Genomic DNA, 27,218 nt, shown 5'->3' on the forward strand with positions numbered 1-27,218 from the left:
ATCTTATTAAATTTGCACAAGTATCATTCAAATATAATAGCACTGGTGACATTTCTAGTCAACATTATCATCATCTTGTTAATCATTATGATCTCTGCCAAGACTACAAGGGTTATCACAGTCTTCATTGCCTTGGCATGAACATGGTTCTGTACAGGGAAGATTGTGACATAGTTGATTGTGCAGCAAACTCTACAGGTACAAACCCGAATAAGTTTTGTAGAAGCTCGGGTGCCATTGGGCCCTTGAAATATAGAAGTAGTTCATCATCCACATTTTTCTATCTATTTTGCAATGGTGATCCAGTTGAAGACATCCAAGTCTTTGTTTGCAAAGATGCCTCTTTTGACATGCTCTTCAAAACTGTCTCACATGGTGGGAGTTTGGCCAGTGACTTGTCCTTTTTGATAGCTACATTCAGACACAAGCAATTGAAGTCTCTGAGTGTCCTTTTCTTTCTTGGACTGGTCATACAGCACTGCTACCAACTTTCTTGCTGCAGAAATTGGGCCTTGTCCGTCATTCATTCCCAGTTTAGCAAGATCTCTTAAGCAGAAAGCTCCTTATGTTTGTGTTTAATGTTGTCAAATCCCCCTCCCTGCCCCAAACCAAATAAGGAAGACAGAGTCACACCCTTTTAATGCATGTACAGGGGAAAGTATCTTGCACAAGACAGGAGTGAGTGTGTCACAGATTGCATGCACAGGTATAAAGTAATACTTGTCAGTTGTACTGACAGGTCAGGTGTCTGAAAGTAGTGAACAGCAAGGACCAAAATATCTGTATCTGGTGACCTACCTAATTACTATGGTTCCTTTTACACCAATAGAAAAAAAGCCCTATTGGCACAAGCAGCATGCAGAAGCACGCTGGTGTCTGTTTCCTCTTGAGCAATGTACAAGCCCTGGGCTTCTTCAACATTTCTACTGGTGATGGACTTTGTTGTTTCACCATTGGAAAAGCCTCCAGCAAGGAGGAGCGTTTTTGCTGGGTGTGCTCCTACACACAGGTGCATTTTGAACAATATATTCAGAGGAATGTTACAAGTGACTGCTTGCTGGATGCCACATTTAGAAACTTCTTCCATGGAGGCACAGGGCTTCCAGGAATCTCCTGGTATTTCTTGCATCCAACTTTAGACTCTGTCTAGCACTGCCTGTCTTACCTGCAGTTCACAGTTACTGTTCCCATATCTGGCAAAGACTTAGATTACAGAATTAGCTTTGTCAATCCTTTTAGGACCTGCCTCAATTACTCAGCAGCCGATCAATCTATTTTGTGGAATTAGTCTCCAGCCATCATTTGTATGACTGCCATGGCATGTGATGTACACTATGGTTTCTTTGTTGCATGCTCTTAGCTCATACATTCTTTCAGCTTGAGCTTCCAGCTAATACCTTAATTCAGCTTTGTCTGCTCTTCTCATTCATCAGCATGGAAGAGGAACATAGGCAGAGGTCCTAATAGGTGACAATAACAGTTGCCATTGAAACATCATCTCTGCTTCTTGATGAGGAAAGGGCTCCGCAAAAAACAAACTTCTGGACTGATGGCTGCTGTGACTGTTCATCACTTACCAGACTTAAATTTGGTTGTCTTAGCTATGTTTTGTTGCCAGACTTCTTGACTGGGCTGAAGAAGCTACGTGTCCCATCAGAATCAAGAGCACTTCTCACAAATCTGTTTGTTCTTCATCAACATCTGCTTTTTTCACAAGAGACTCTTGTACATCTGATGCTACATGCAGCTTAATAGATATGTTGATAAGCATCTCTGGATGTGATTCATGGTTACATGACTTTGCCATATTGTTGGTGATGTGATTGGTAAGAGCTGTAACATGCTCTTCATCCCTCTTCAGTGTAGAGGCAAAGACTTGTTGGGGACTGTCTCTTCACTATTTCTTGTTACTTCACTTCTTTCTCTCTTAGCTTTTGCATATCCACTCAGGACATGTCTTGTGAGGGTCCACCTGACAAAGGCTGGCTTCCTTCCTGTCAGTCCTACAATCCCATTACTGCCCTTTGAGTCTTTGATGACACTTTTCTGTTGCCACATCACTCCAAATTCCGTTAAAAGAATGAGGAGTCTGGTGAACAGCAAATTCCCCAGGTTCAAAGGCACTGTGTACTTGGAACGAGATTTAACACATCAAGAATATAGACGGGTTTCCACCTGGCACAGCTGGGCCTGTTAGCAGTAAAAAAAAAGCATGGAAGTATGACATATTATGTGTGTAGATGAAGTTTCCAACCATCCTCTCACTCTGCATAGACCATTTAGAAGCAGTATCTCCATAACCTGGAGAAAGCAATCCCAGAACTTGAACGTAGTAGATTAGGCATATCCCTATGTCTGAAATTCCTCCAGTAGTAGAAGCAGCATATGCTGAATTACAGCATCATCAATCTCTTTAATGACTTGTTGTAAGGAGGACTCAATGCCTTCAGACTCAGCACACGTTGTGAGTGGTCAGCCAACATTTGCCAGACAAAATGCTAGAAATACAGGAGTAACTCCTCTCTAGTCACACCATTTAAAAAGTGAACAACATTTCAGAGCACTCAGGTCCTCAAATGCTAAAGTCAGCTGATATAAAAGCATGGTTGAATTGCTTACCAGCAAGCATTTGATTTGCAGTACAAGCCGCATACACATCAGAAACAAGCAGTCCTGCATCTCCCCAAAAATGCAATAAAAAAAGGCTGTGAAAAACTACTCAGGCAAATCACATTGGTACCAAGCTCATTTGGGAGAGCCCATTTCACTTGTTGAGCAACACCATATGGCTGCTGCTCCATGGTCTGAATGGCATGATGCTGTTGTAGAGCTGATGAGATTGCCTTACATTTTCGCATTGTAAAGGACTTTGTACATATCAGCTGGTCTGGCATCCACAATAAGTGCACATGCAACTTTTCTGTAGGTGCACTTAGTTGCAAGCTTATGGCTGAAATCAGTCCAGATTGGAATCACCTGAGCATGAACAATGTCAACCTCAGCAGTCATAAAAGACAACAGAAGAGATCTCAAACAGCAGTCGTTTGTAGGTGACAAGAGTTTATTTTCTCAAGTACTTTTTCCATGGTGAGACAGTTCTGGACATGTTCTAGGTTTTTCAAATGCTGCACACTGCACAAGAGACTCATTGCCTGGAGAGAATAAGTGACTTTTCTCTCCAACACTTCAGTGACATTTCTGGTCATGCTGGACTATCTGCAGCCTGTTCTTGAAATACCACTCTAGCCTTTCATTGGAAAGTATTCTTTCCATCAATGGCCTCTACGCTGATGTCTATCAAAATCTCATTCATGAAGGAGATGATAATCTGTTAAATACTATGCACTCCGCAACTAAGAGGCATCTTCTTTGAATGTCTTCGGAACTGTTGGCTGAATTGTGTGTCTCAATCAACCAACCAAAAGAGACACTTCTGTTCCAACTGGGGCACAAAAGCAGATGACCTCTGACAACTACAATGACCTAGCTTTGAAATAATATTCTGAGGCATTCATTTTGGCTATTTCAGACACAAGGATTGAAATGGCATTATACAAAGCTACCTGTTCATTTAAAAGCTGTTCATCAGGCTCACTCGCTAGAAGAACATCTACAAACGATCTCAATGACTTAAGTTCCTGTTTCAGATTACTAGCAGCTTGACTAAAGTCAGCTAGTGTTATTGATCAGGATAGAATAATGATAAACTTGTTTTGTCCATGCTATTCGTGGCATGAAGTTTCAGAAGTTGCATTTTTCTAATCTTGCCTGTAATTTGCTACTGAAATAGCTTGCAGGATCTACATCTAAGAGAAATAGGGATTTATATCTTTGTAGGAGCTTGGAAAGGAGAAGAGCCTTCTTGCTGTACATAAGATCATTGTATCTCTCTTCAATCAGCTGATAAAATGCAATGTCATAAGGTGATTATTGTTGCAGTGTAACTAGATGGCTTTGCTTTAAGATTCACTTTACTCAAGTAGGAAGAAAAAGGCATGTTGAGTGATAAACTGCATCCTTAGCAATCAAGTCTTACATAGATATTCCATGAAAAGTCATCTCCTCTTCGAAGTGATGCCTCCCTTAGTTTGGTTGCTCTCTCATATATTTCTATTTTATGATGTTTCTTGTCCATATTGTGTGCTTTGCCTCAGGCCAACAATGCAACAGGAGCAAATGCTGGAGGGTGTGCTTGCTCAGGTGGCTATAGAAGCAGATGAATATGATGCTCTCTGATCGGATTCAGAGTCTATTTTCTTTCCTGGGTTCAGTACAACTCTGACATGTACCAAATTCTACTTGCTTATGTATTTCTGAAAGCAAACCCTATGAAGGTGTATAGGTAGCACATCATCTAAACTAGAAAACTCATCCAGTAGCTGCCAACAGAATTAATCTCTCCTTGTTTCTGCTGCCAGCACCAAGAATTCTGTACAGCACTGGTGGATTTTGACAATTTTACATTCTTTTGATTTTCTTGACAAATAACATTTTTCGAAGTTTGTGGAGAGTCTTTTTCTATTTGATGTAAGCTTTAAGAGCCTTGCATTCGCCATATCTTCATATACTGTAACATCCCTGTAGAGGTAAAATTCCCAAAGGATACTGTTAGCATTACCACCACCACTTTTCATTTTGTACAAGTATACAAACATATGCTAAGTTAGATATAAACTAGATCTGTTAGTATCAAAATGGCCATTTTTGTTTGGTGAGCACTTTGACTGAAGTCCAATATGAAGCTGTGTATTGTCATCTCTAAATTAATACTGATCTGTGCATAAGTGTCACTGGATTAAAAACCTAGTTTTCAGAATTATTTCAAAGGCTAGTACTGCATGCACAGGCAATGACAAATTAAAGCCATCTGTCAGGCACACTAGATGCTACATTGTATGTACAACGGTTTACAAATGGAGAAGCATTACATTAGGAATTCATGTGCATTTACATGTACACGTAAATGTACATGAATTCCTAATGTAATGCTTCTCCATTATGTAGTACAAACTATGTAGTACATTATATAGTACGAACTATGGGAAACTGATCTGGTCAGCAAGTTTCAACTGAATATATACAAAACTATTATAATCGCTTGGTAGATACTTTGACAATTAAGAATATGTGATGTGAAAACATTTCATGTTAGCATATTGCAAAACGTGGATATTTGCCATTTTTGCTACATGCATTTTTGCTTCATCATTTTTGGGAAAAAAAATACTTGTTCATGCAAAACTAATAAAAATATTTTAATACATTGTCATTTGATAGCTTTAACCAATAAATACCACCTTAAGGTGTTGAAATTAACGTAAACAGTAACATCTGTAGTCATACTGCAGTGTTTCTGGTACTGTGCAAAAAATGACACTCACTTTGTTTCACCCTGCCTAAAGGCTTACAGCATCACTTTACTGCTCCACATCATACCTCATCTAAATGTATATATAATAAGATTTTAAATTATATAATGATGTGGGTGTGTGTAGGGTGGGTACATTAAGCTCCAAAATATGGCCCTTTCTGGAGAACGGCTACATGCTTATCTTCAATAATTGCTGTAGCCTGCAAACACCCACATTGCCCTTTCCCAGACCAACAAAAATTCTACAGCTTAGATAATGTTCCTTGCTTATTCTTCTCAACATGTATCTCTCATACTCCCCTTCAAATTCCTCCATTAGCTCTGTGACACAGAGACCCATTGGTACCAACAGGCAAAGGATTCACTGGTCTTTACAAGCAACCGTCTCAGACCAGACAAACTCACTACACCTAATATACAAAACTTTCATGGCATTTATCCAAGCAGGATATCCTGTGAGGTCTCTATTGTAACTTACCAATACTCAATCATTGCGAGATGTGTGTATAGTTAATATTTAAGGAATAACATAACTATATTGAAAATTATATCCTTTATGGTCTTGGAGTTAAAATGAGTCACCAGGAAACCATAAGGCTCAGTGCTAGCCCATTGAAGCAGGAGGAAGTTGTCACCTCTCACCGGCTAGCCAGTTAAGTAATGTACTGCTCAACTGTCCACTGTTGCAACAGCCCAGAAAGGTCAATGGAAAACCATGAGAGAACCATCAAAACCTGTTGGAGGTAAAAAGGAAACTTAACAGACAGGGGATCTCCCTATTTGTTAATAAAGACAAAAGACTGATTCAGTATATCACAGGGTGCAGAAAGACACTCTGATTCCATTCACTGAGGAGACATCTTGTTGAGCAGGGTTGTTTCAGGAAAGATTGGATCATGGTTCCTGTACTATGTGTTACACAGGAGTGGTGATTTAAGGTAAAAATGGTAAACTGGGATGCACTGCTCCTTTGAGAGCAAAAGGCTCTGGGATTTCTGTGAGTACCAAGTGTCAGGGGCTGGATATCACAGGGGAATGCTTAAAGCAGACTCAAGGACTTAGAGGCACTTCTTGTTAACCTGCAAGGCAATGACAGGGCTGGCATAGCCCAGAGGAGAGTGCTTCCATGGCTGAAAGGATAGAGATGTTAGGAAGCTAACACCCAGCCACTATAGGCAAGACTCCCTCTTGTTAGAGGGAGCCCTGCAAACTGTCGTAAGTTCCTCTTTATCCATCATATACAATTGCTTGTACTTACCTTCATGGCCCTTCACAGGTCTGCACCTTCCCAATTATCCACCCCACCTCTTAACACACCTAACATCCAACAATACTAGCCTCATCCACTTTGATGGGATCATCTCCATCCTTTATTCTACACTGCCCTTTATGCATACAATGCCCTCTCTGAACTAGTTTTTAAAGCCACTCTCCTCCCCCATCTTTTTGCAGGCAGTACACAAGAAGTGGCCTTGAAGATGGTTTGACCAACAGATAGTGGATAAGTTTAGAGGCTGTTGGGTATTGCTGATAAGTTGGGTTTTCTTAAAAAATTAAATTGTACATAAAGTGTATATAAATATTGTACATTCCAATGGTATCCCTCGCCCCTAAGCTTTCCTGCCTGTTCTGATTCCATTCATAAATAAAGTGTGATAGCAACTGTACAGTACCTTTCCTTCTACTTTATAGCAGTTTTCAGAATTACACATTTTGATGTTTTTGCCATCTATTCCCTGGAAGACGTACAAAATGTCTCTTACAAGGTTTGCTTCAGTTATTTCAACATTGCCTAAAAAAAGAGAACATTGGTTAAGACTGTTTAGATTTGTAAGGTTTCAGAGTAGCAGCCGTGTTAGTCTGTATACGTAAAAAGAAAAGGAGTACTTGTGGCACCTTAGAGACTAACCAATTTATTAGAGCATAAGCTTTCGTGAGCTACAGCTCACTTCATTGGATGCATACCGATGAAGTGAGCTGTAGCTCACGAAAGCTTATGCTCTAATAAATTTGTTAGATTTGTAAGGATACTTAGATTATTCTTTTTAAAAGTTACGTAGAAGTTGAATTGAAAAACAAAAAGACTACCTTCCATTTATTTTAATTTTTCAATGATGAAATTGTCCTGAGGAGGCACAAAGAAAGCCATATGCCTATACCTGAAAACATACCAAAGCAGTTCAGCCACCAGATGTGTGCACTCTAAACTTAGCACAACATTCCAGAGACTATGAAAGGAACAGACAGCCTTTAAGGTCAACTTCATTTTGATCTTACCATAAGTGAAAGTAGCCCTGAATAATTCCTTGTCCTTTCTTGACAGCACAGTTGAAATTTGTTTGTTGTTTCAGAGTTAATTTTTTAATAGTCTCCTTTGGAGACAATACAGCTCATCCATGAAGGAGATCTGCTTATTAAAAAAATGTTTCTTGTGAAATCAGGATATTTTTCTCATATTTAAAAATTACTCCAGTGTTGGGTGCTGGGAGATCACTCAAACTTTGTCACTTTACAGCCTTTAAATCCCAGGTAAAGTAAACACAGAGAAAAATTTAAGTTATCCTCCTACAAAAAAAATCTAGCTCTTGATTCAGTAGAGCTTAAGGTGCTGGAGCATCCAATTTGTCCTCTAGTTCACAGCTCTGATTGAAGTCCAGACTGCTTTTGTGCCTCAGGCTAGTTATCAATTTACAGAAGGCAATTCAAGATAGCGAGCAGCTTGTCTTCATTTGCTGGGTCTTACAGTATCCTGTACTTTTGTGACCCTATTTGAGGCTAAGAACAAAGCCATTTCAGTCTTGATGATGTTCTCAGTATCATCTACAGATTCTGTCCTAATAGGACGCTGCCTCTTCTGGAATTGACAAGAGAGCTGTCCTGATTTGGGAACCCCAATGAGTTCCTTTACCATCTCCCCCAATTTTTGTAATAAGACACAGTTGTGCTGGTTTAGGCTAAGGAAGCCAGCTGGGTCATCTAAGGATACAATCTGCAGAAGTCAAGAGAGGCTGGCTTCATATCAACATCCAGAACCTGTGCTATAAGACTTATTTAAGTGTAGCAAGGTTTTCTGAACACCTCACAGACAAATAAAGCTAGTCTATGTTATGCTTTAAAAACACTCCCATCAGCTAAGAGGGTACAAATTCTCAAACATAGCTGAAAAGTATTACCTGAACAAGTTTATTTCACAACAGAGAAAATAAAAGGTTCTCCAAAGTCACTGTATCTGCAGATCCATATGAACTTTCTCTTCCTTTCTCCCTTCTTCAGAAAGTCAATAGTCTGGAGGAAGGAGAGAGGAACTGAGGGCATATGACAGTGTGGTGGGGGATCCTTTTATAGATTCAGCTCAAATGGGGGTGCACTCTTACAACTAGCATTTCAACGGTTAGACAGCTCTAGAACAGGTTCACAACTCCTGAACTGCGCATCTGCAGAGGCAATATCAGAGAATGCCAATTAACAGTAATCAGCCTATTTACAGAGCTCTGTAATTATCTGTATGTTTTGTAAATTTCAATAGCTGCCTGTTCTTATATTTGGAATGTGGTTTTACTCCAAAAAGTGACTGACACTTCATGTACACTTAATATAATTTGTTCCTTGTATAAATTAAGAGTCCTACCTGCTGGTACACTGAGAAAAATAAGTTTTTACTACTTTTTAATCGTATTAGCATTGAAAAGCTAGCATGACCATAAGAGACTGGGCTAAATTATATATTTCCTCTTGTGCATTCACAGTATTGTTAATCAGATTCTAATTGCAAGGCCAAATTCTCTCTTCAGTTACAAATGTACACTCCGTTTGGTCTATTCTTTTTTTCCTAGCCACAATACACAACTGGAATAACTCAGCTTGATTTTCAAATCCAGGATACATTTTGTAGGGTTGGCAGCTAGGAGATCTTTTACTTGCTAACTGACCAAATTTATTCAGGAAGCAGTTGAAAAAAAATGGCATTGTGAGGCACCTTGTCTCTTTTTAGTCACTGTTCAGCGTTGATCTTGTTAATACGAGAATGGGAGAGGTTTCTGAATACAAGTAGATGGAAGGTTAACTTTCCTCAACAGCTCCTCCACAGTTGAGTTAGCTACTTAAATTGGCCAAATGCTTTGTTCAGTTAATGTAAAACCAAGAGTGGCTCCTTCAAAGTCTATTCAGTCTTATATATGTGAATATAAATAGTTCTATATGTTTTGGGGTTTTGTCCCCCTTGTTATCCATTTCCCCTGAGGCTTTTGGTTATCATTATAGACACTGCAGCTTTTAAGAGCATATTCATTCACAATCCATCTGCTCTGCTACTTGGTCCTGCTGTCCACAGCAATGGATTAGGTCTATGATACTTGCAATATCAAAGAAAAGAGGAATTTTGAATGGGGAGAATGTGTACTCAAACCATTTTTTTCCACCCCACAACAGGAACAGAGGAACGTAGAAAAGTTAATGGTCAAATACACTGCTCTTTTGTATATGTGCTGTCTTCCTACCTTCAAATCTGCCCTTGTGGGAAAGTTCTTCACATATAGTAACACGCAATGGAACAGAAGCTATTCCCAGGAAGAGTATAGAATAGTCACAACAAAACAAGAAAACAAAAAAGTTGCAGAAAAAAAAAAACTTTAGCAAAAAGCATCTTGCTCACCACTTGTCTCCCCTTCTCGCCTTGACCTTGGCACATTGCGAGAGACAGTGTTTGGTAGGCCTTTTGAGGTAGAGCTTTGTAATGAAGGCTGGCCAGCAGTTAGAGCCCATGCAAGACGTGAACCCAGCTGTTGACGAAGGCAATCTCCCACCCCTGGAGCTTGATAGGATTGTCTAAAAAGACAGGAAGAAAACAAAGTTAACAGGACAGTGTATGAAGTCTGCACAACTGCTGCCTCTATCATAGCTGTTCTGCAGATAAACCGAGGACTTCATCATCCAAGACTGCAAGGCACGTAAACGTCACAGGCACCAAGTTAAAACAGAGTGTAATGCAAAAGAGTGACATGAAGATATTCACTAACAGGAATTGTGAACAAGTTAACCATATAACCCCTCTATTCCTTCATTCAGCCATGTAGTCGATAAACATACTTAAACCCATAACAATATTTTGAGGTTTGCTGCTGTGAAAATGTATGTGGATACCCATACTGAACGTGCTTATCACTGTAAGAAATTTGAAATCACTGGATAAAAATGCTAAGTAATATTAAAAATATTTATCGAAGTCTTCACTATAGGGAAGATTTAAATTACCCTGGAAGGAGGGACTGTGGAGTTGGCGTTGGCCCATTCAGGGCATACATGCTTATGCTGCTGATCCCACTGCTCGCCATACTGCCCACACTCTGGGCAGACTGAGCATTGCGGTCCTGGTAATTCAATGGAAGGCTTTGAGGCCTGGCATAGTAGTAAGGGGTTGAGTGAGCATCTCGCGGCAATGCTTGAGCAAACAATGTGGCATAACTTGACACCTTAAAGACAAAACACAAATTGAGAGTTACTTTAATCAATCACATCAGTAGCTAAAATATTTTTTCTCCAACCGTGTGTCTGAACGGCTATTGCCTTTCCTAATAGTAAATTAAAGTCAGGTATATACTAGAAAAGGTTTGCTGGTATAGCTATATCAACAAAACCCTCTTAATGAAGAGGCAGCTTATACCAGCCAAAGAATGCATTTGGCAGCATTGTTCATTTCACTTTCCAAACTGGTATATACCATCCCAGCAAAAGCACATTTTTGCCAGTATAACTGCAACTACACTAGGACATTTGCTCCTAGCAAAGTGTTGCCAAAACACCATACCCCCAACCAAAATTGCTATACCAGCAAAAACAAAACACACAAACGTTCAGTATGGACTTGACCTAAGTTAAATCTATCCAAAGTGTTCCAGATAATGACTACCTTGCATGTTTAATTATTCAGTTTTATGCTTAAAGAGAATAGCTTCTTTAATTCTCATTGTTAGAATATTTACACAAAATACATTTTTAAAAGCATCCTTATAATTAAAAATTTCTTGCTTCCAGCCTTTCCAAGGACTTTGCAGATACTTTCCTTTTTGAAGATATTTGTTTTAGTCTGGATATTAACATCTCTTAACATTCCCATTTGGGATTTGTACTGAATTTTAAATATTTATTGAAGAAACAAAGAACCCCTTACCTACCTTGTTAGACTGCTTACGTGGGTCTTCACTAAGGCTGAGCAGGAGGTAGAGTATTGACCATTTGTTTTTCAGGACACCCTATTCAGAAATAGGCATGTATTAGATAATATCCAGTTAAAAACAGACATTGCTCCACAGTTATTGCCAGAGTTTACTGCATTTTTACCCCTACCTCGCAACCTAGATCATAAGCAACTCATTTCTATGTTGTAGTTGTAAAGAGCAGGCTAAAACTTTAACAAAACAAAACTACACAAACATAATTTAAATATACACAGGGAGGATGTCTGAAGTCATGTTCTCAAGGTAGAGACACTGGAGTTTATATGTCAGTTCTATAAAGAAAACTTCCTCCAGCATTCAACTTTATTGTGTCAAATTCTCACATGCACTGAAAGAGGTCAACTAATCAGCACACCAAATTTTAAAATTCATAGCTAACTATAAAGGAAGTTTACATACTGCTTCATGTACGCCATACATCAGTTTCTCTTTGATCTAAATCAGCATCTTGGATTAACCCCTACTTTCTACAAGAGAAATGAGGTGGAAGACCCAATCCCAACCTCTGAGAAATCTAACAAATAGCTGCCCTTTCTCTGCTGATCCCCCTTCAAGGAGGCTCCAGAATAAGAGGGATCGAACCTGGGATTTCTATAATCTCCATAAAGAACACAGAGACAAAGGAAACTACCAAACTATTTATGAAGTCAGAGGCACAGAGATCACATAGCTGTACTCAACTGTGGACTGTCCCAGAACAAAAACCAAGAGAAAGGAAAAGTGGAGCTGTGTAGGCTGCTATCTTGAAACACAGCATTATCAACCTTTTAAATCTCAATAGGAAAGTTGAACTGCAGGAGATAACTTAATGGTACATCCGTGTTAGATGAATTCCAATGTCACCTTGTAAGGAGTAATAAAGACAATTGTATAAAGATGTCCTTGTTTTTGCTGCACATTAATACACTTGGAACTATATACTCTATTCTACACCACTAACTCAAAAATATAAGGGAATATGGTGGCTGACCACTTTCAAATGAGTTGATGATGTATCACTTCATGGGGAATCAGTTGCAGAGTTGAGGAGAATGAGATTCCACAGAATTTTCCAAAAAACTGATTTTTTTTTTCCCTTCTAAATTTCATTTGTCTAAATTCTGTACCAGTGCAACCTTACCAAATCAGGAAATTCAACTGTATGTATGAAATCTTTACAATTTAGGTTTTGCACTTAACTCTAGTAATTTGACTAAAACCGAAGTGTTACAATCATGAAAATGGAGACTATTGTGTTCCATGCACTTCTACCTTTCCTTTTCCATATCTTCAATAGAGTCAATAGAAAGGCCCTTAACTTTAATTAAATTAAATATGTCAGCAGTTTCCAACATCCCTCTCTGTGTAGAATACACAGAGATAGATGATCCAAGTGAGATCATATGTCCAATTGCTAGATTTCTATGGTCATTGACTCTTTGTCTTGCATCTTCTGAGACATTTTATAATGAAGAATCCCTAGATAATTTTGTTAAAGGTCACTTTCTAGAACAGTCTTCTTTAATTAGAGGCTGGCAGGCCAGATCTGGCCGCATGGGGCCTTCGCTTGGCCCGCTGGACATCAACTATGCCGCTGGGGGCTCCACTACAAGGACGGTCCCACTACCCAGTTCCAGTTCACCCCAGGCTTCCAGCATCTCTGGCCCCTGTGCCACCCTGCCAGTCCAAGCTGCAGCATCCCCATGCTGGCCCACCCTCTAAGCGCCCCAACACTCCCCACCTGACCAGCACCTGACAGCTCAAAGGATGCTCTAAAGCAGTGTAGGAAAAGGGGCCTCTTGGAGTGGAGCACAGGGGCCCGAGCCGCCAGGAGCAAACTGGAACTGGGTGTTAGAGAGCTTATTCCTTCACTCTCCCACTTCCCTGGTCCTTCTCGCATGAACAGAGAGCAACAATACCCAAAGTCCGAAGGTGCAAACAATTCGATGTTTATTGGGGTGAACTTCCAGCAAGCTTAAATACAAGTTCCTTTTTCCTTATTTTCGAATCCCAACTTTCTTCCTGTTTGCCCCTAATTTATATAGTAATACTCTTAGCTATACCTTAACCAATCATTCTACTGAAATTTAACTAACCAATCCTAACATATTGTAACATGATTAGCTAACCAATTATATCCCACCACCTTAATTAGTTTACACCCAGCAAAATTAATTATACAGCAGACAGAAACAATCACAGAACCAGAGAGATTATACAGACAAACAATAGCAAAGTGGGAACTATAATGACAAAACAATACAGAAGTGAGGATTTCACATCCCAGCTATTGATAAGTGAGTTCTTGCCAGACAGGATGCTATCAAACTAAGTTTCCTTTTACATTTTCTAGGCACTTCCCTTTCTCTGGAGGTGATAGGAATACAATCCTGTCCTGATAGTGCCTGACAGCCCAATAGCACCTTATTTCAATGTGACTAGTTTGCAATGTGAGGATGTGACTGTTCGCTTCCCAGCTTATGGCTGCCTCTGCTGCTTAGCCAAAGGCCTTAGCCTAAGAACAGGGCCTCAAACTGTCACAGTAAGAGAAGGCCCTTACACCAGCAGACAGTGATTTTGATTCTCTCTTTTATACCTCTAGAACTAGCCAAGATAAGAATACCCCTAAATTCTTAAAGTACAGGCCTTTGCAGACAGGCCTGAATATCTATATCCTAACACTGGGTAGTGGGGTCACCCTCACAACAGAGCCCCCAGTGGGGACAGGATGGAACAGGTGACACCCAGAAGGACCTAGCGAAGTCAGTACAAACTAAAATTTCATACAAACAATGACTTGTTTATACTGCTCTATGTACTACGCACTGAAATATAAGTACAATATTTATATTCCAGTGATTTATTTTATAATTATATGGTAAAAATGAGAAAAGCAAGCAATTTTTCAGTAATAGTATTTTTAGGTCAAATTTTGTTACCCTCTAGGTGCTTACAAATTGATTGTTTAATAATTTGTTCCAGCAACTTACAGGCACTGAATTTAGGCTAACTGGCCTATAAATTCCTTGGGTCCTCTTTGATCCCCTTTTTAAAAGATAAGTATTTATATATACAGCAGGGGTGGCCAAACTTACTGGCCCTCCGAGCCACATACAACAATTTTCAGAAGTTCAAGTGCCGAAGCACACCTGCGAAGAGCCAGGGCTCAGGGCTTCAGCCTCGCTCCTGCTGAAGCCCCAAACCCTGGCAGGTGTGCCCCGCAGGGCTGAACCCCCGAGACCCTCCTCCCCACTGGAGAGAAGCTCCTACCCACCACCCCACTGCAAAGCAGAAGTCCTGAGCTTCCCCCCGACTCAGTCTGGTAGCGGAGAATGGGGAGTGTGGAGGGGGTTTGCGAGCCGCACTTGAATGGTAAAAGAGCCACATGTGGCTCGCAAGCTACAGTTTGGCCACCCCTGATATATACCCCTTTCCTGTATTATCATAGCACCTAGAAGCCCTAGTCAGGGACTTCGACCACTGTGCCAGGTGCTGTAAAAAACAAAATGTATGTTAGAAGTCCTCATAGGTCAGATGACGACTCCTTTCTGCGATTAGTTCAGATATTCAGCAAACTGGGCAGGGCATCCAAATTCTACCTGCTGGAAACAACTGAACCAGCAAAGACCTCATTAACAAAGGGGAAGCAGGAGGAAGAAGAATTACATAAGGTTTTGATGTATGGGCTAACCATGATGTGGTAAATCTTAATGTCAACTGATGAACAACAAATATAGCTTGTTGGATTAGATATATCCCACTAAATACATATGAACTGGCCTCGTGAGCCGAGGGAAGGGAGATGGAATTCACAGGTACTAAGCAGCTTTCACTTTAAAAGGTTACACACTGAAGGAATCTAGGAAACGTAATTACTACACTTTTGAAATAGATAGTTTCCAAGACTGTTGCAAAAAAAGTTAATCATAAAACACATATCTACACCATCACCACCAACACCTAAATGTGGAGGGAAAGGATTTCCATGGCTAATACTACACTTAACAGCACAAAAAAAAATATTTCTATGGAATCAGTTGTGTAGCTACTGTAAGCAGGGGAATGGTCCTGCTATTGTGGGGAACTTTCCTGGCTTCTGCACTAGCCCAGTGGAATCAGACAGCAAAAGGATCTGAGTCCCTTGCTCCAACTCCCTTTACCCAGACGCCTGCCTGACCTTGAGGACTTCCCTTTCCCTCTCCTGTGAGGGAGAGTCCTTGTAACCCTGATAATGTTGGATCCAGGATTCCTGAGAGGCTATGCCCCCAGTCTCATCATGGTCACTTAGGACAGGGGCTAAGATGTCCCCACCTCAGGGTACTCCCTCCACACCAGCCACTTCCCTGGCCCAGTGAGCACTACATTAAGTTCAAACCAAATACAATTTATCAAACAGCAAGAAACACTAAGAAAAATAAGGAAAAAAAAATCAGAAAGATTAAAGGAAACAAGTAACCCCACCCTGTGGGCAGAGGGAAACCACAAACAGCAGTCTCTGGAACATAAGAAAAGTTCACAGTCTATTCCTCACATGTCCCAGGCCTCCTTCCCAGGCCCTGGCTGCACTGTAGTGATACCACGGGTCAGACATGCTCTGGTGGCGGCCACATGCCCTCACTCTCTCCCCAATGCCAGCCCTCCCTCCAATTAGGGTCACGACCCCACTCCAAGTCCAACCTGCAAGACTTTGTTTGGCGATGTGTCCCTGCGCTGGGCCCTCGCTCGCCCCAGCTGCTCACAGCACTCAACACTGGTGCTATTTACGACACAGCACGCATACACTCCCCAGCTCTGGGCCCGCAGATTCCCACTGTAGCTCAGCCGTGGCTGCTCTGCGCTGCTCAGCCTCCAGCCCAGCTCTGCTTTCTGGGCTGCTTCTCTGGCCCCCTCTGCTCTGCCTCCAGCTCAGCTCAGTTTGCTGCTCTCCCCTTAGATCTATGCTACTCTGGCTCAGGCAGCTCCAGCTCACATGGAAGATGAGACCCCAGGCTCCTGACTCCCTCACTGGCCTACCTGCCTTGTCAATCAGGTTAACCTGGACTGTTGGCCTCTCCCCATGGGCCCTGGGGCCTGTCAGTCTCAGGATCTTGATCTCTCATTGGCCCTTCCCCTTTTTTTTGGAACTGGGAGATGGACAACCAAATAAATCCCACTAAGTTTCAGCAAGGGACCAACAGTCCCCTTACACTACTATTAGCATTCAGAAATCTCAATGTGTGCACTTTTCAAAAACAGAAAAAATAAATCACTCTAGCGCTTAGACACTACAATGACAGGCATTTAAGAGAGACTGCTATAGGGAAATGGGGAGGAGCGGAAAAAGTTCTAAACAATGCCCTATGAAATAGTTATCGGCTTGTTCTGGTAGATGTCAACTAACAATACGGGGGGGGGGGAACAGAAGGTTAAAGCCAGCTTAAAAGTTTAACTAGGTTATAGTCACATTCTTGTAATTATGCTCACATCGTCTATTATTCTGCTTCAAGCAATGTATGTATTGCTTGTGTGTGTTATAATGGGTTAAATTTTGGTCGTTCTCATATGCTGTGTGTCCATACTACTCTTGCCAAATGCTAGCTATGATAATACCACATTAGTTCAATAGCAAAGCATGAGAGTGTGTGTGTATTTTACACATATAAAAGCTATCTTAAAAGAACAAGGTAGCAAGACTGCTGACAGTAGGACTGAGGACAGCTGCAAGTTAGTGCTGCTGAAATGGAAGAGCTGATGATGGAGCCTACTGCAACCTGGTGATACTGTCCATCACTACAGAAGCTGGAAAAGATATCTTGTAGACATGTGGAATGCATGGGGAAGAGAAAAAGGAGTAAAGGTGAGCTGATAAACTTAGCAACAACATTGGTGTTTTCAGGATTAGGGCCTTATTTTTCTAAAGCATATGCGTAACTTTAATGACTTCTTAAAATTGAGTACTGTTTGCAGGATTGGGACCTAAATGCAACAGTCAGATTGACTGAATGGGTCTCATTTGCAATGAGACAGGTATTACCCACCAATGGCCCATAAAGTCTAGTATTTTTTCTGACAATGGCCAGTACCAGATGCTTCACAATAAAGTGCAAAAAGTCCTGGAGTGAGCAGCTGCGGAATAACCTGCACACACGGAAAGTTTCTTCCTAACCCGCTAAAGTCAGAGACTGACTTACACCCAGAAGCATGAGGGTTTATATTCCTTCCAAACTACTGTATGGAATTTTTGTTCTTTCTGAATGGAACACTGGATGTTCTCCATATAAGTGTCCCATTTTTACGTGATCTTACTAAGCTCTTTTTTCTCAATTATATTAGCCTATAGAATTCATTGCCACAATATAAAGTTCCTTAGTAGAACCATTTTTTTATCCTACTTAACTCAAGTTACTTTTCCCCTTTAAGATAAGGGGTGGTCACTGAAACATGTTAACAATCCTCTATTACAGTGGTTTTCAACCTGTGGTCCTCAGACCTCTGGGGTCCCACAAATTATGTCTAAGGTGTCCGCAAAAGTTGACGATGAAAACAAAATTTCAGATCCCAGAACAGGCATTCCGTTTTTCTGATCAACCAAAAATATGTGAATACCCCCACCTACAGGTCGAAACCCAGAAGTGTTATTATCATAGTAGCCCACAGTTTAGCGCCCTTTCTCATCTGTGTTAAATGCCATGCCAAGCATATGCAACATTTATAGTTGAATTCTGTTAAGTCAGTTTTCAGTCTAAGACTTCTATGGTAGGGGTCGACAGACCACAGGTTAGATTTCCAAAGGGGTCTGCACCTCAATTCAAAATTTTTTAGGAATCCGCAAATAAAAAAAGGTTGAAAAGCACTGATCAACTACACTGGAAATTTTAATCCTGCATATTAGTTTTTGACAACTAAAAATATCCCTATAATATTTCTCCCTATCACACTATTCAAAACAGATGACTTAAGATACTGTCTTACTGGCTATCTCAGTTTCACTGAGATTTTCATCAAACATGACAGATGTTCAAGTTTGAGAATTCAGGACACATTTAAAGTATTGATTTCTTTCCATCTCATCTAAAGTTCTAGCCTAAGACTTTCCTTTCTTCTGATACATAGACTCTACAGATCACCTTCTATTGTCAGAAAAGACTGACATACACTGCTCTTTGGTAAGTGCTTGTGTGTTAGCAGAACTCTCAAAGTAAGCAAAACCCTTAACCTTCAACATGAAAACCTCAGATCACTTAAATACTCAAAATAAGAGGACTGCTTAACTTCTAATCAATACATCGATACACTTCAGGACACATTATCCTAAAAATAAGTGGCAGTGAGATAATCCTTCAATTTTACACATAAAAAAGTAAACACTTCTATTTTTGCAAAGCTACTTCCTTCCCATAAAATGTCCTTTATGCAGTAATACGCAAACCAAAAGACTGCTGATATTTTTTGATTTTATTTTAATCCAAGCTAGTTTCTTACATTTTGAACTATAGGCAATTTAACAGCAAGTCCAGAAGGAACACATTGTAAGACTGAAATTATTGGTAAAGCCACACATTACTATACCTGCGAATGGAGTTTTCTGTAAAGTTCTGAAAACAAAGCAGCATCCGCTTCCCTTCTTTGTCGCACAACTGTTAAGAGGAAAATGCTTCTTAGGGTATGAAACTAAAGAAGTCAATTATAGTAACATTATTTTGTATTGATACATTTGTGCAATTTGTGGGGCGGGAGGAAAGCAAGAGGATAAAGAGACAGTTCACTTTCCATACACATGCACTCCTTGGCCTCCCAAGGGTACATCTACAGAATAATCAAACACCTGCAGCTGGCCCAGACTCCAGCCTGAGCCCGAACATCTACACACCAATTTTTAGCTCCACAGCCCAAGCCCAGATCAGCTGATCCTGGACAGCAGTGTCCATGCCGCTGGTCTTTTATTCCAGTGAAGACATATCCCTAGACTGCAGGCAAAGGTCCTAAGAGTTATTCTACTTTTTTCTGCAAAATGGCATCTAGCAAAGATCATCTATTCACTTCACAATCACTATACAGGTGTTAAATGACAATGACTTCAGGTCCATACCAGTTGGGCCATAAGTAAGCAAGCCACTGACAGAGATAAAGTTGTATTCCATTACAATTCTGAGGTGTTATAGCTCTTCCTGATGATCTAAAACATTCTACTAATAAATATAGGTAAGGACTCGCCTATACAGTAACTCCTCATGTAACATCCTGGTTATGTTATTGAAAAATGCAACTTTAAGCAAAACGATGTTAAGTGGATCCAATTTCCCTGTAAGAATTAATGGGAATATGGGGGGTTAGATTCCAGTGAAATGTTTTTCGCTAGACAAAAGACATGATATACATATACAATTTAAAATTAATTTAAAATTTATACAAACAATTTAATACTGTATTCACCAATGATGATTGTGAAGCTTTGTTGAGGCAGGGGCATACCAGGGTCAGGGCACAGGAGCTTGCCCCACTCTACCGGGCATTCCAGCTGTGGAGAGGGGTCAGGATGCGGGGGCTTGTCCCATTCCGACCACCTGGCACTCTTTCTTGGGAACAGGATGGGGGTTGCCTGCTCCCTGGCTGGAAAGCTGGGTGGGCAGAATGGGGGAAGCCCCTGTGCCCCCACCCCGCTCCCCAGCAGGAGCACTGGGCGGGCAGAACGGAGCAAGCCCCTGTGGCCCGACCCTGCTCCCTGGCTGGAATGCCCGGCAGGCAGAGCCGGGGGTGGGGGCCAAACAACGTTATAAGGGAACATTGCAGGACTTTAAAAGAGTATGTTCTCTAATGGGTCAGCAACCTAATAACGAAACAACATTAACCAGGACGACGTTAAGAGAGGAGTTACTGTACTGTGACACTCCAGAAAATATTAAGTAAACACACAAGTTAAAACCGCATGTGGATGTTTTTATTCAAGAGTAAGGTGGTCTTAGCATGCACTGACTTTGCACCTTTAGTTGAGTCACCTTAACTTTCCTGAATGTTCCTATATAGACCTGGCCTCACATTTATTAAATTGTACTTATGCTCTCATGACTTATATGTCTCCACTTCGAAGTGTCTTAATTTTTTTTTTTATATCAATTGCCTAAGTATGAGATTCACAAAAGCCAGTAAGCTGAGTAGGGAGCTGCCTAAGCTAGCCAGTAGGACGTGCTGGGGAAAAGGTGGTGGTTGTCCGTTTATACTCTATAGCCCACTGGTTAGCACACTCTGAGTTCAAATCCCCACTCTGCCTGATGTCCTTATGTGAAGCAGGGACTTGAACCCAGGTCTTTCATATCCCAGATGAATGCCCAAACCCCTGGTCCAGTGGGCATTCCGGGAGGAGAGTGAGTCAGTCACACTCAAAGCTTTTTTACTTTTTAAATAATCAATCATTGGAGCAGGGACTGGAATTTGGGTGTCCAGCATGAGTTCACTGATCACCGGGTTACAGTCACTCATTCGGTCTCTGGTCCAATAAATATTTAAATATTTTATACGAAGTGGAACAGCTTCATATGGAGGGTTGGACAGACCCACCCCCTGCGCAGAATATCCAATACCCCAATAGTTAGGGTGCTTATATGGGATGAAGGAGACATGGGTTCAAGTCTACACCTGGCAGAGAGGTATTTGGAACCACCATCTCTACATCCTGGGTAAGTGTTCTCAACTCTGGGCTATTGGGTATAAAGGTGGTGATATGGGAGAGAGAACTACATCACCACCAGTTCTGTGCTGTGTGTGGAGGTTGATCCAGTTGGCAGCCTCTGAGCATCCTATTGGATCAGGCCCTGGAGGCAGGATGATGTGGGAAGGCCTAGTTTGAGGCAGCGACCAGGATTCAGGCACAAGTTAGACACTGAGCAGTTCAGTACTGTCAGAACTTAGACAACTTTGTGCATGCCCACCAACAGAAATTTAGATGAATAATGGGATTTTCATAGAATATAGAATATCAGGGCTGGAATGGACCTCAGGAGGTCATCTAGTCCAACCCACTGCTCAAAGCAGGACCAATCCCCAACTAAATCATCCCAGCCAGAGCTCTGTCAAGCCTGACCTTAAAAACCTCTAAGGAAGGAGATTCTACCACCTCCCTAGGTAACGCATTCCAGTGTCTATGATTCTATGAAAAGCAAAATCATCATTCCCATTCTACATATGAGAAAAGTAAGGCACAGAGAAGTAAAGTGATTTGCATAGGTGGAAATAGTTTGGCATAGTACTTCAATACATCAGAAGAACGTACCTTAGTCTCAGTCATCTAACTAGTAAAACAGGAAAGCTTTCTCCAGGAAATTGGAGTTTTGTCTTAAGCTTTAAAGTGGTCATTTGAAAGAGCAAGAGCACATTACAGTAAAAATAGTCAGACTCCAAATCAAGCAATAATCTACAGAAACCTTTACAGAATAATAAAAATAAAAATGTGTCAAACACTCTACACGCCAGTATTAAGAGCTACCGATAAAGACATTTTTGCAACTAAAGTCACTTCCTGCACCACAATTCTTAAGTGAGAGTTAATATGAAGGATATAACCCACTATTTCTTTTCATGAGGGCTCACTCAACCCACAAAATCATGGGAGGGGGACAAGGTGGGGAGAAATGGAAAGAGTAAGTTTTGACACCAAGAGTTTATAATCTACTGCATAATCAGGTGTGTATGCTGCATTATGTAACGATGACCAAACTACATAGAAAACCTTCAGTGCCGAAGGTCCATATTGAAGAATATTTGTGCTTTGAAAATTTGAGTTGGAGAATTCTGAAATTCTTCTTTGGAGAAGGCAATATGAACTCTAACCAAGATATTCTTTAAGAGGAGTTCTAACCGATGACGTATGTTAATCCTGATCCAATATAATAGGTTTACGCTTAATAGCTCTGAATATCTACCAACTGGGAGGTTTACATTAATTAAAATATTCCCTCACACAACTTGCTCACACATTTTACTATGAACTCAAGAATCTGTAGAGAGCAAGTACGCTTTTTTTTTTTTTTTTTTTTTGCAGAGGGGTGTACTGCATCCCTACTGCTTTCAAACTACATTTGGTGCTCTTGTATCAAAGCACAGAAAGTGCAATAGAACAGAGTATATCTAATTTTGCAGTTAAAAAGAGTGTATTTTGTATCTGGTGTGTGTGTGTGTGTGTGTGTGTGTGTGTGTGTGTGTGTGTGTGTGTGTGTGTGTGTGTGTGTGTGTGTGTGTGTGTGTGTGTGTGTGTGTGTGTGTGTGTGTGTGTGTGTGTGTAAGTAAGTAAAACTCACTTTGGCATTTCCTGACTTTAAAAATTGCATGTTAAGAGTCAAATTTAAGGTTTATGGTGAACAAGTTTCACCCTTATTACTTATAGAACTAGTTTCTGGTATTTGGAGTGGTATTTTAAAACACACTTAGAATACTGTTACAATTTTCACCCTCAACAAAACATAATGATTCATTTTAAAATTATTCAGATCTAAATTACTGAAGATGAAAGGAAGCCAGACATACGTTCTTTCTTGATTTTCTCCGCAACAAGAAATTCATCTCTTTCAACAGTAGGAGCAAAGTTGCTTCCAATAACTCTCACTGCATATTGAAACTGCTGGGCTACATCAGCTGAAAGAGGGAGGGGGAAAAAAATTAGTTAAGCCAACTTTTAAAATGAAGAAAAAATAAATAAGAGCTGCCATGTTACTAAGTGATTAAGTCAAATAAAAATGCAAAAAATGTAGACGTTTCATATGAGAGATCAAATATGACAATGACTAGATCAAATCTTTCCCCTAATACTACCTTGCACTGATATTTTGTCCTGTAAGCTCTTATGCAGAAACAGTCAGGCACTTTAAGAGCACAAATCCAATCATGGAAGTAAACTACAACTTAAAAGTGCTGGCACCTCCTTCTGTCAGCATATTTCTTAGCATCTTGCTTCATGCGGCAAACATCAGTACTACCTACAAACATGAACAGTTCAATCAATAACACGTCTTTAGTATGGGTCAATATTCACACAAACACAAAAATGAGGGGGCATAATCTCCTTTCTCCTCCCCAGTCTAAGCATTCTTCAAGTCTGAATTCCAGGCTCCCCAAGAGCAGATTTGAATCAAACTGGAGATTTACTGAAGTCAAACTACAGAACTCCATGGTAATAACATAACATACTGATTAGTAAAACTGCAAGAGATCTGCTTTAACTCTCACACCATGTTTATTCATTAGTTTTGACAAATCAATTAAACCTACTTAATTTTGGTAGGGTGAAAAAGTATCTTTCAGTTTCTTAAACTGTTATGTGCAAGGACCAAGTACTTTACCCCAGTAACTTTCTACCAAAAAAATTAAAAGTACGCCTCCAGTTCAATTTAAAACCTACAAAATCCAACTAGTCAGCAATCAATTTCATTATGATCACAATAAACTTATCATATGCTTATTTTAGGAATAAATTTAATAGTGGAGGCAGTTAAGTACAGCAGCATGCTAATCAAATGGCAGATAAGGGCAAGGCGTAGAAAAGCCACTAAACAAAGACTGAGCTCATCTCAAATTGGCAATGGAAGACAATGAACCAGAGCAATTAACGAGCAGCATCTCTGAATGCTAGATGTTGATCAAGGTTAAACAAACACTAACAAAGGAAGAAGCAGCTTAATCCTCAATTTTTCCACCCACAAGAAGCAACCCAGAAGCGGGTACCATCTGAGTTGTAGAAAGGAAAAACCCAGCAAAATTCCACAGGCACTAGGATTCAGCTTAAGGGAGGAAGACTACATTCTCCCCTCCTTCTGCCCTAGCACTACCTCTCAAATACCACTTATCCAACCCCAACCACTCTCCAAGGATCTTTGCAGCAAGGTCAAATGAGAGGGCTATAGAATTTGAGCAAGTCCTGAAATGCAATAGCTGGTGGATTTGAGGTCCCAGGTGGAAGAGTCTGACAAACTGTATTATAGAACACTGCCATCATATTATTTGAACTTTTGTGTAAGTATTCAGATATTACTAGTTGTTATGACAGGTTTGGCTCTGTATATGTGCAGAGTTACATAAAGCTCTTCACTTCATGCTTTTGCAAATATATTTGTAAGTCACAGAAGTTGAGCTACAGCCATATCTTAAAACAAAAAAAAATTGTTTCAAAAGCTTTTGAGCGTGTTAAAGTACTAGGTAAATCATCGCATTTTCATAAATTCAAGCACTTAAGAGCAGGTACATCAAAAATCTTCCACTGGCCATGCACACCACATTTTTACTATTATAAATAAATGCATGTTTTAATTACAATACCTTAACTCTGAAATGGTAAGTGAATGGAAAGTAAATGAATGGTAAGTGTACTACTTTGTTATCTAGAGATACTTTTAAGAGATATATGGGAGAGCAGTCAGTCAATATCTCAAAGCTTGCCTCTCTTACCAGCAGAAGGTGGTCCAATAAAAGTTGGTCCACACACCTTCTCTCTCTAATACCCTGGGACTGACACAGCTATACCACCACTACACATCCCCCTCATTACCGGCAGTAGAACTTTTGTTACAGCACCTATTTGAGAGGGAGTTGCATATAGTCACTGTCCTAATAGACTGTATAATACGGTATGGCACCACTATGGTATGTGGACATGCATTTGAAGCTGATCAATGCAATTTCTATTTTTCAAATCTATTGCATTTATATTTTGAGTTTACCAGTAAAAATAACATTTATTTTGGTCACAGTTAATGGTGTATGTGTGTTACTATTACAAACACATTCCTTTGTAGCAAGTAAAACCGTATTGCTTTCTGTGTGTCTAAGAAATTGCTGTTATTTCAGAATTAAACATTTTCCTGTCTGTGCCCTTGAAAACTGCCTCTGCATCAGCCAATGTATAGTCTACCTATGTTTCTAGTTCTGCGGTGCAATATGACTTTGCTGTGCAGATTATGGGACAAAAGACATGGAAGCAAAAGTTTCTGAACAGTTATTTTGAAATCTTATCCATATTCAATCTAACAACAAAATTTAAAAACAAATCCTCACCAGTGAGAGACTTAACCCTAAAAAGGATATTTTGGGTTATCCTGACTTGGAGAGACCATCTGTTTCCACAATGATAATTCAGTCTCCTTATCCATTTAGTCCTTGCTCTCTGCTAAGACTGAATCAATGAACTTTTGGCCCCTCCTTTAATAATTCAAGACTAATCTTCAAAATTTGAGACTTTTCTTAAGATTTATATTGGACCTGCAGTTATACAATCGCTTTGAACCAAAATGGTTTACCTATCCAACCAAGATTTCAAAGTCCTTGATTTGCAAGAGACTCGCTTTCTGTGGGAGCGCTTTTGGTGTCACACTCCTGACTTCACGTACAGAACAAGTAAGATGGCATACAGAAGTCATAAGAATTAAAGATATATTTTGCAGTAAGATGTCCAATAGCAACACACACAGGAAGTTTATTACATAAGCAGATGTCCCCCATGAGACATTAGATGAACTTAAAAATAGATGTGTACACACGATACACACATTGCATAAACATGTAAACAAGTGCAACTGCTATGCAACACTGCCATCTTGATCTGCCTAATAGATGAGAAGGATGAAATTGTTTATGGAAGATGTGATTTAATTTTCAGTGTTCTGATGTGAGCTCTTTATCCAGAGGAAGCAGAAGACTCCAAATTCTAAAAATTATGAATAGAAACACAGCAGAATAATGCTATTAATTATAAGCGACTATATTTACCAAATACATTAAAAAACAGTGTGAAAAGCTTGCTACATTCAGAGGAGGGGAAACAAACAAACAAAAATCAATAATTCAAGATCTATAAAATCTTAATTTGAGTTGCCTAAAGTAGATTCTTATGTTCCATCTGCAAATGCAAATTTCTGATGCTTAGTAGACAATGTCCTTTATGCATGCATCTATTCCTCCCCTCCCCCGCCACACTGTGATCTATCAGAACTGTATGATGCAGTTTTCATGTTCCATTTCAAAGCCTAAAAGGAGCTTTAAACAAAGCACATGTGAAAAGTGTAGAAAAACTAAAGAGGAAAGGAGGGAGAATCCTTAGTGGGCAAAAACAAGGAAAAATAGTAAGAAATGGTGTAATTTAAAAGGGAGGAAAGTCGGAGACAAATACAAGAATTTAATTATACTGGCTAGATAATTTTTATTTCCAGATAAGCCTGATAAACTGGAGGACAGCCTTCCGGAACATTCCTTTTATTAATAAGCAACTGATCTGCTTCAGTGCACTTCCCAAAGTTAGTAATATCAGACAACTCTCACACCTTTCAAGAGACTATAGCTATTGGAAGAGAAAGTCTTGCTTCTTATGCTGATTGATACGAGCAGTTCCAGATCGCCAGAGAAGCAGGGCAAGCCAGAACAAAACGGGTGGAGGGAGGAGAGAGAAACAACCCTGGTTGCAGTTGGAGCGGATACCAGAAGGGACACCCTCAGACCACACCCTACTACCGGGGGCAGCCCAAGACCCCAACTACACACCAAGGAATACCCCAGACACCTTATCATCCTGCCACACCATTCTCCAGCAACCCACCTCACCCTAGTGACCCGTCAGCTGGACAATGTTTTAAATGTAACGAGCCGCGGCATGTGACGGCCAACTGCCCCAAGAACCCCAG

The 27,218-nt window shown here is 40.3% G+C and overlaps 1 protein-coding gene across 2 annotated transcripts in view; it reads right to left on the bottom strand.

The window, feature by feature from the left end:
- TUBGCP3 (tubulin gamma complex component 3) overlaps positions 1-27,218 on the bottom strand; it is a 121,134-nt gene that overhangs the window by 81,381 nt on the left and 12,535 nt on the right. For both annotated transcript variants that reach the window (XM_077813614.1, XM_077813607.1), the window contains exons 2-7: positions 23,080-23,187; positions 19,132-19,199; positions 11,542-11,619; positions 10,622-10,839; positions 10,023-10,195; positions 7,045-7,163 (exon numbers count right to left, since the gene is read on the bottom strand). In XM_077813614.1, the coding sequence (XP_077669740.1) occupies positions 7,045-7,163; positions 10,023-10,195; positions 10,622-10,839; positions 11,542-11,619; positions 19,132-19,199; positions 23,080-23,187 (764 nt within the window). The remainder of the gene's footprint in view (positions 1-7,044; positions 7,164-10,022; positions 10,196-10,621; positions 10,840-11,541; positions 11,620-19,131; positions 19,200-23,079; positions 23,188-27,218) is intronic.

Source organism: Eretmochelys imbricata, chromosome 1 (assembly GCF_965152235.1).
Source record: "Eretmochelys imbricata isolate rEreImb1 chromosome 1, rEreImb1.hap1, whole genome shotgun sequence".
In the NCBI taxonomy this organism is placed as follows: domain Eukaryota; kingdom Metazoa; phylum Chordata; order Testudines; family Cheloniidae; genus Eretmochelys; species Eretmochelys imbricata.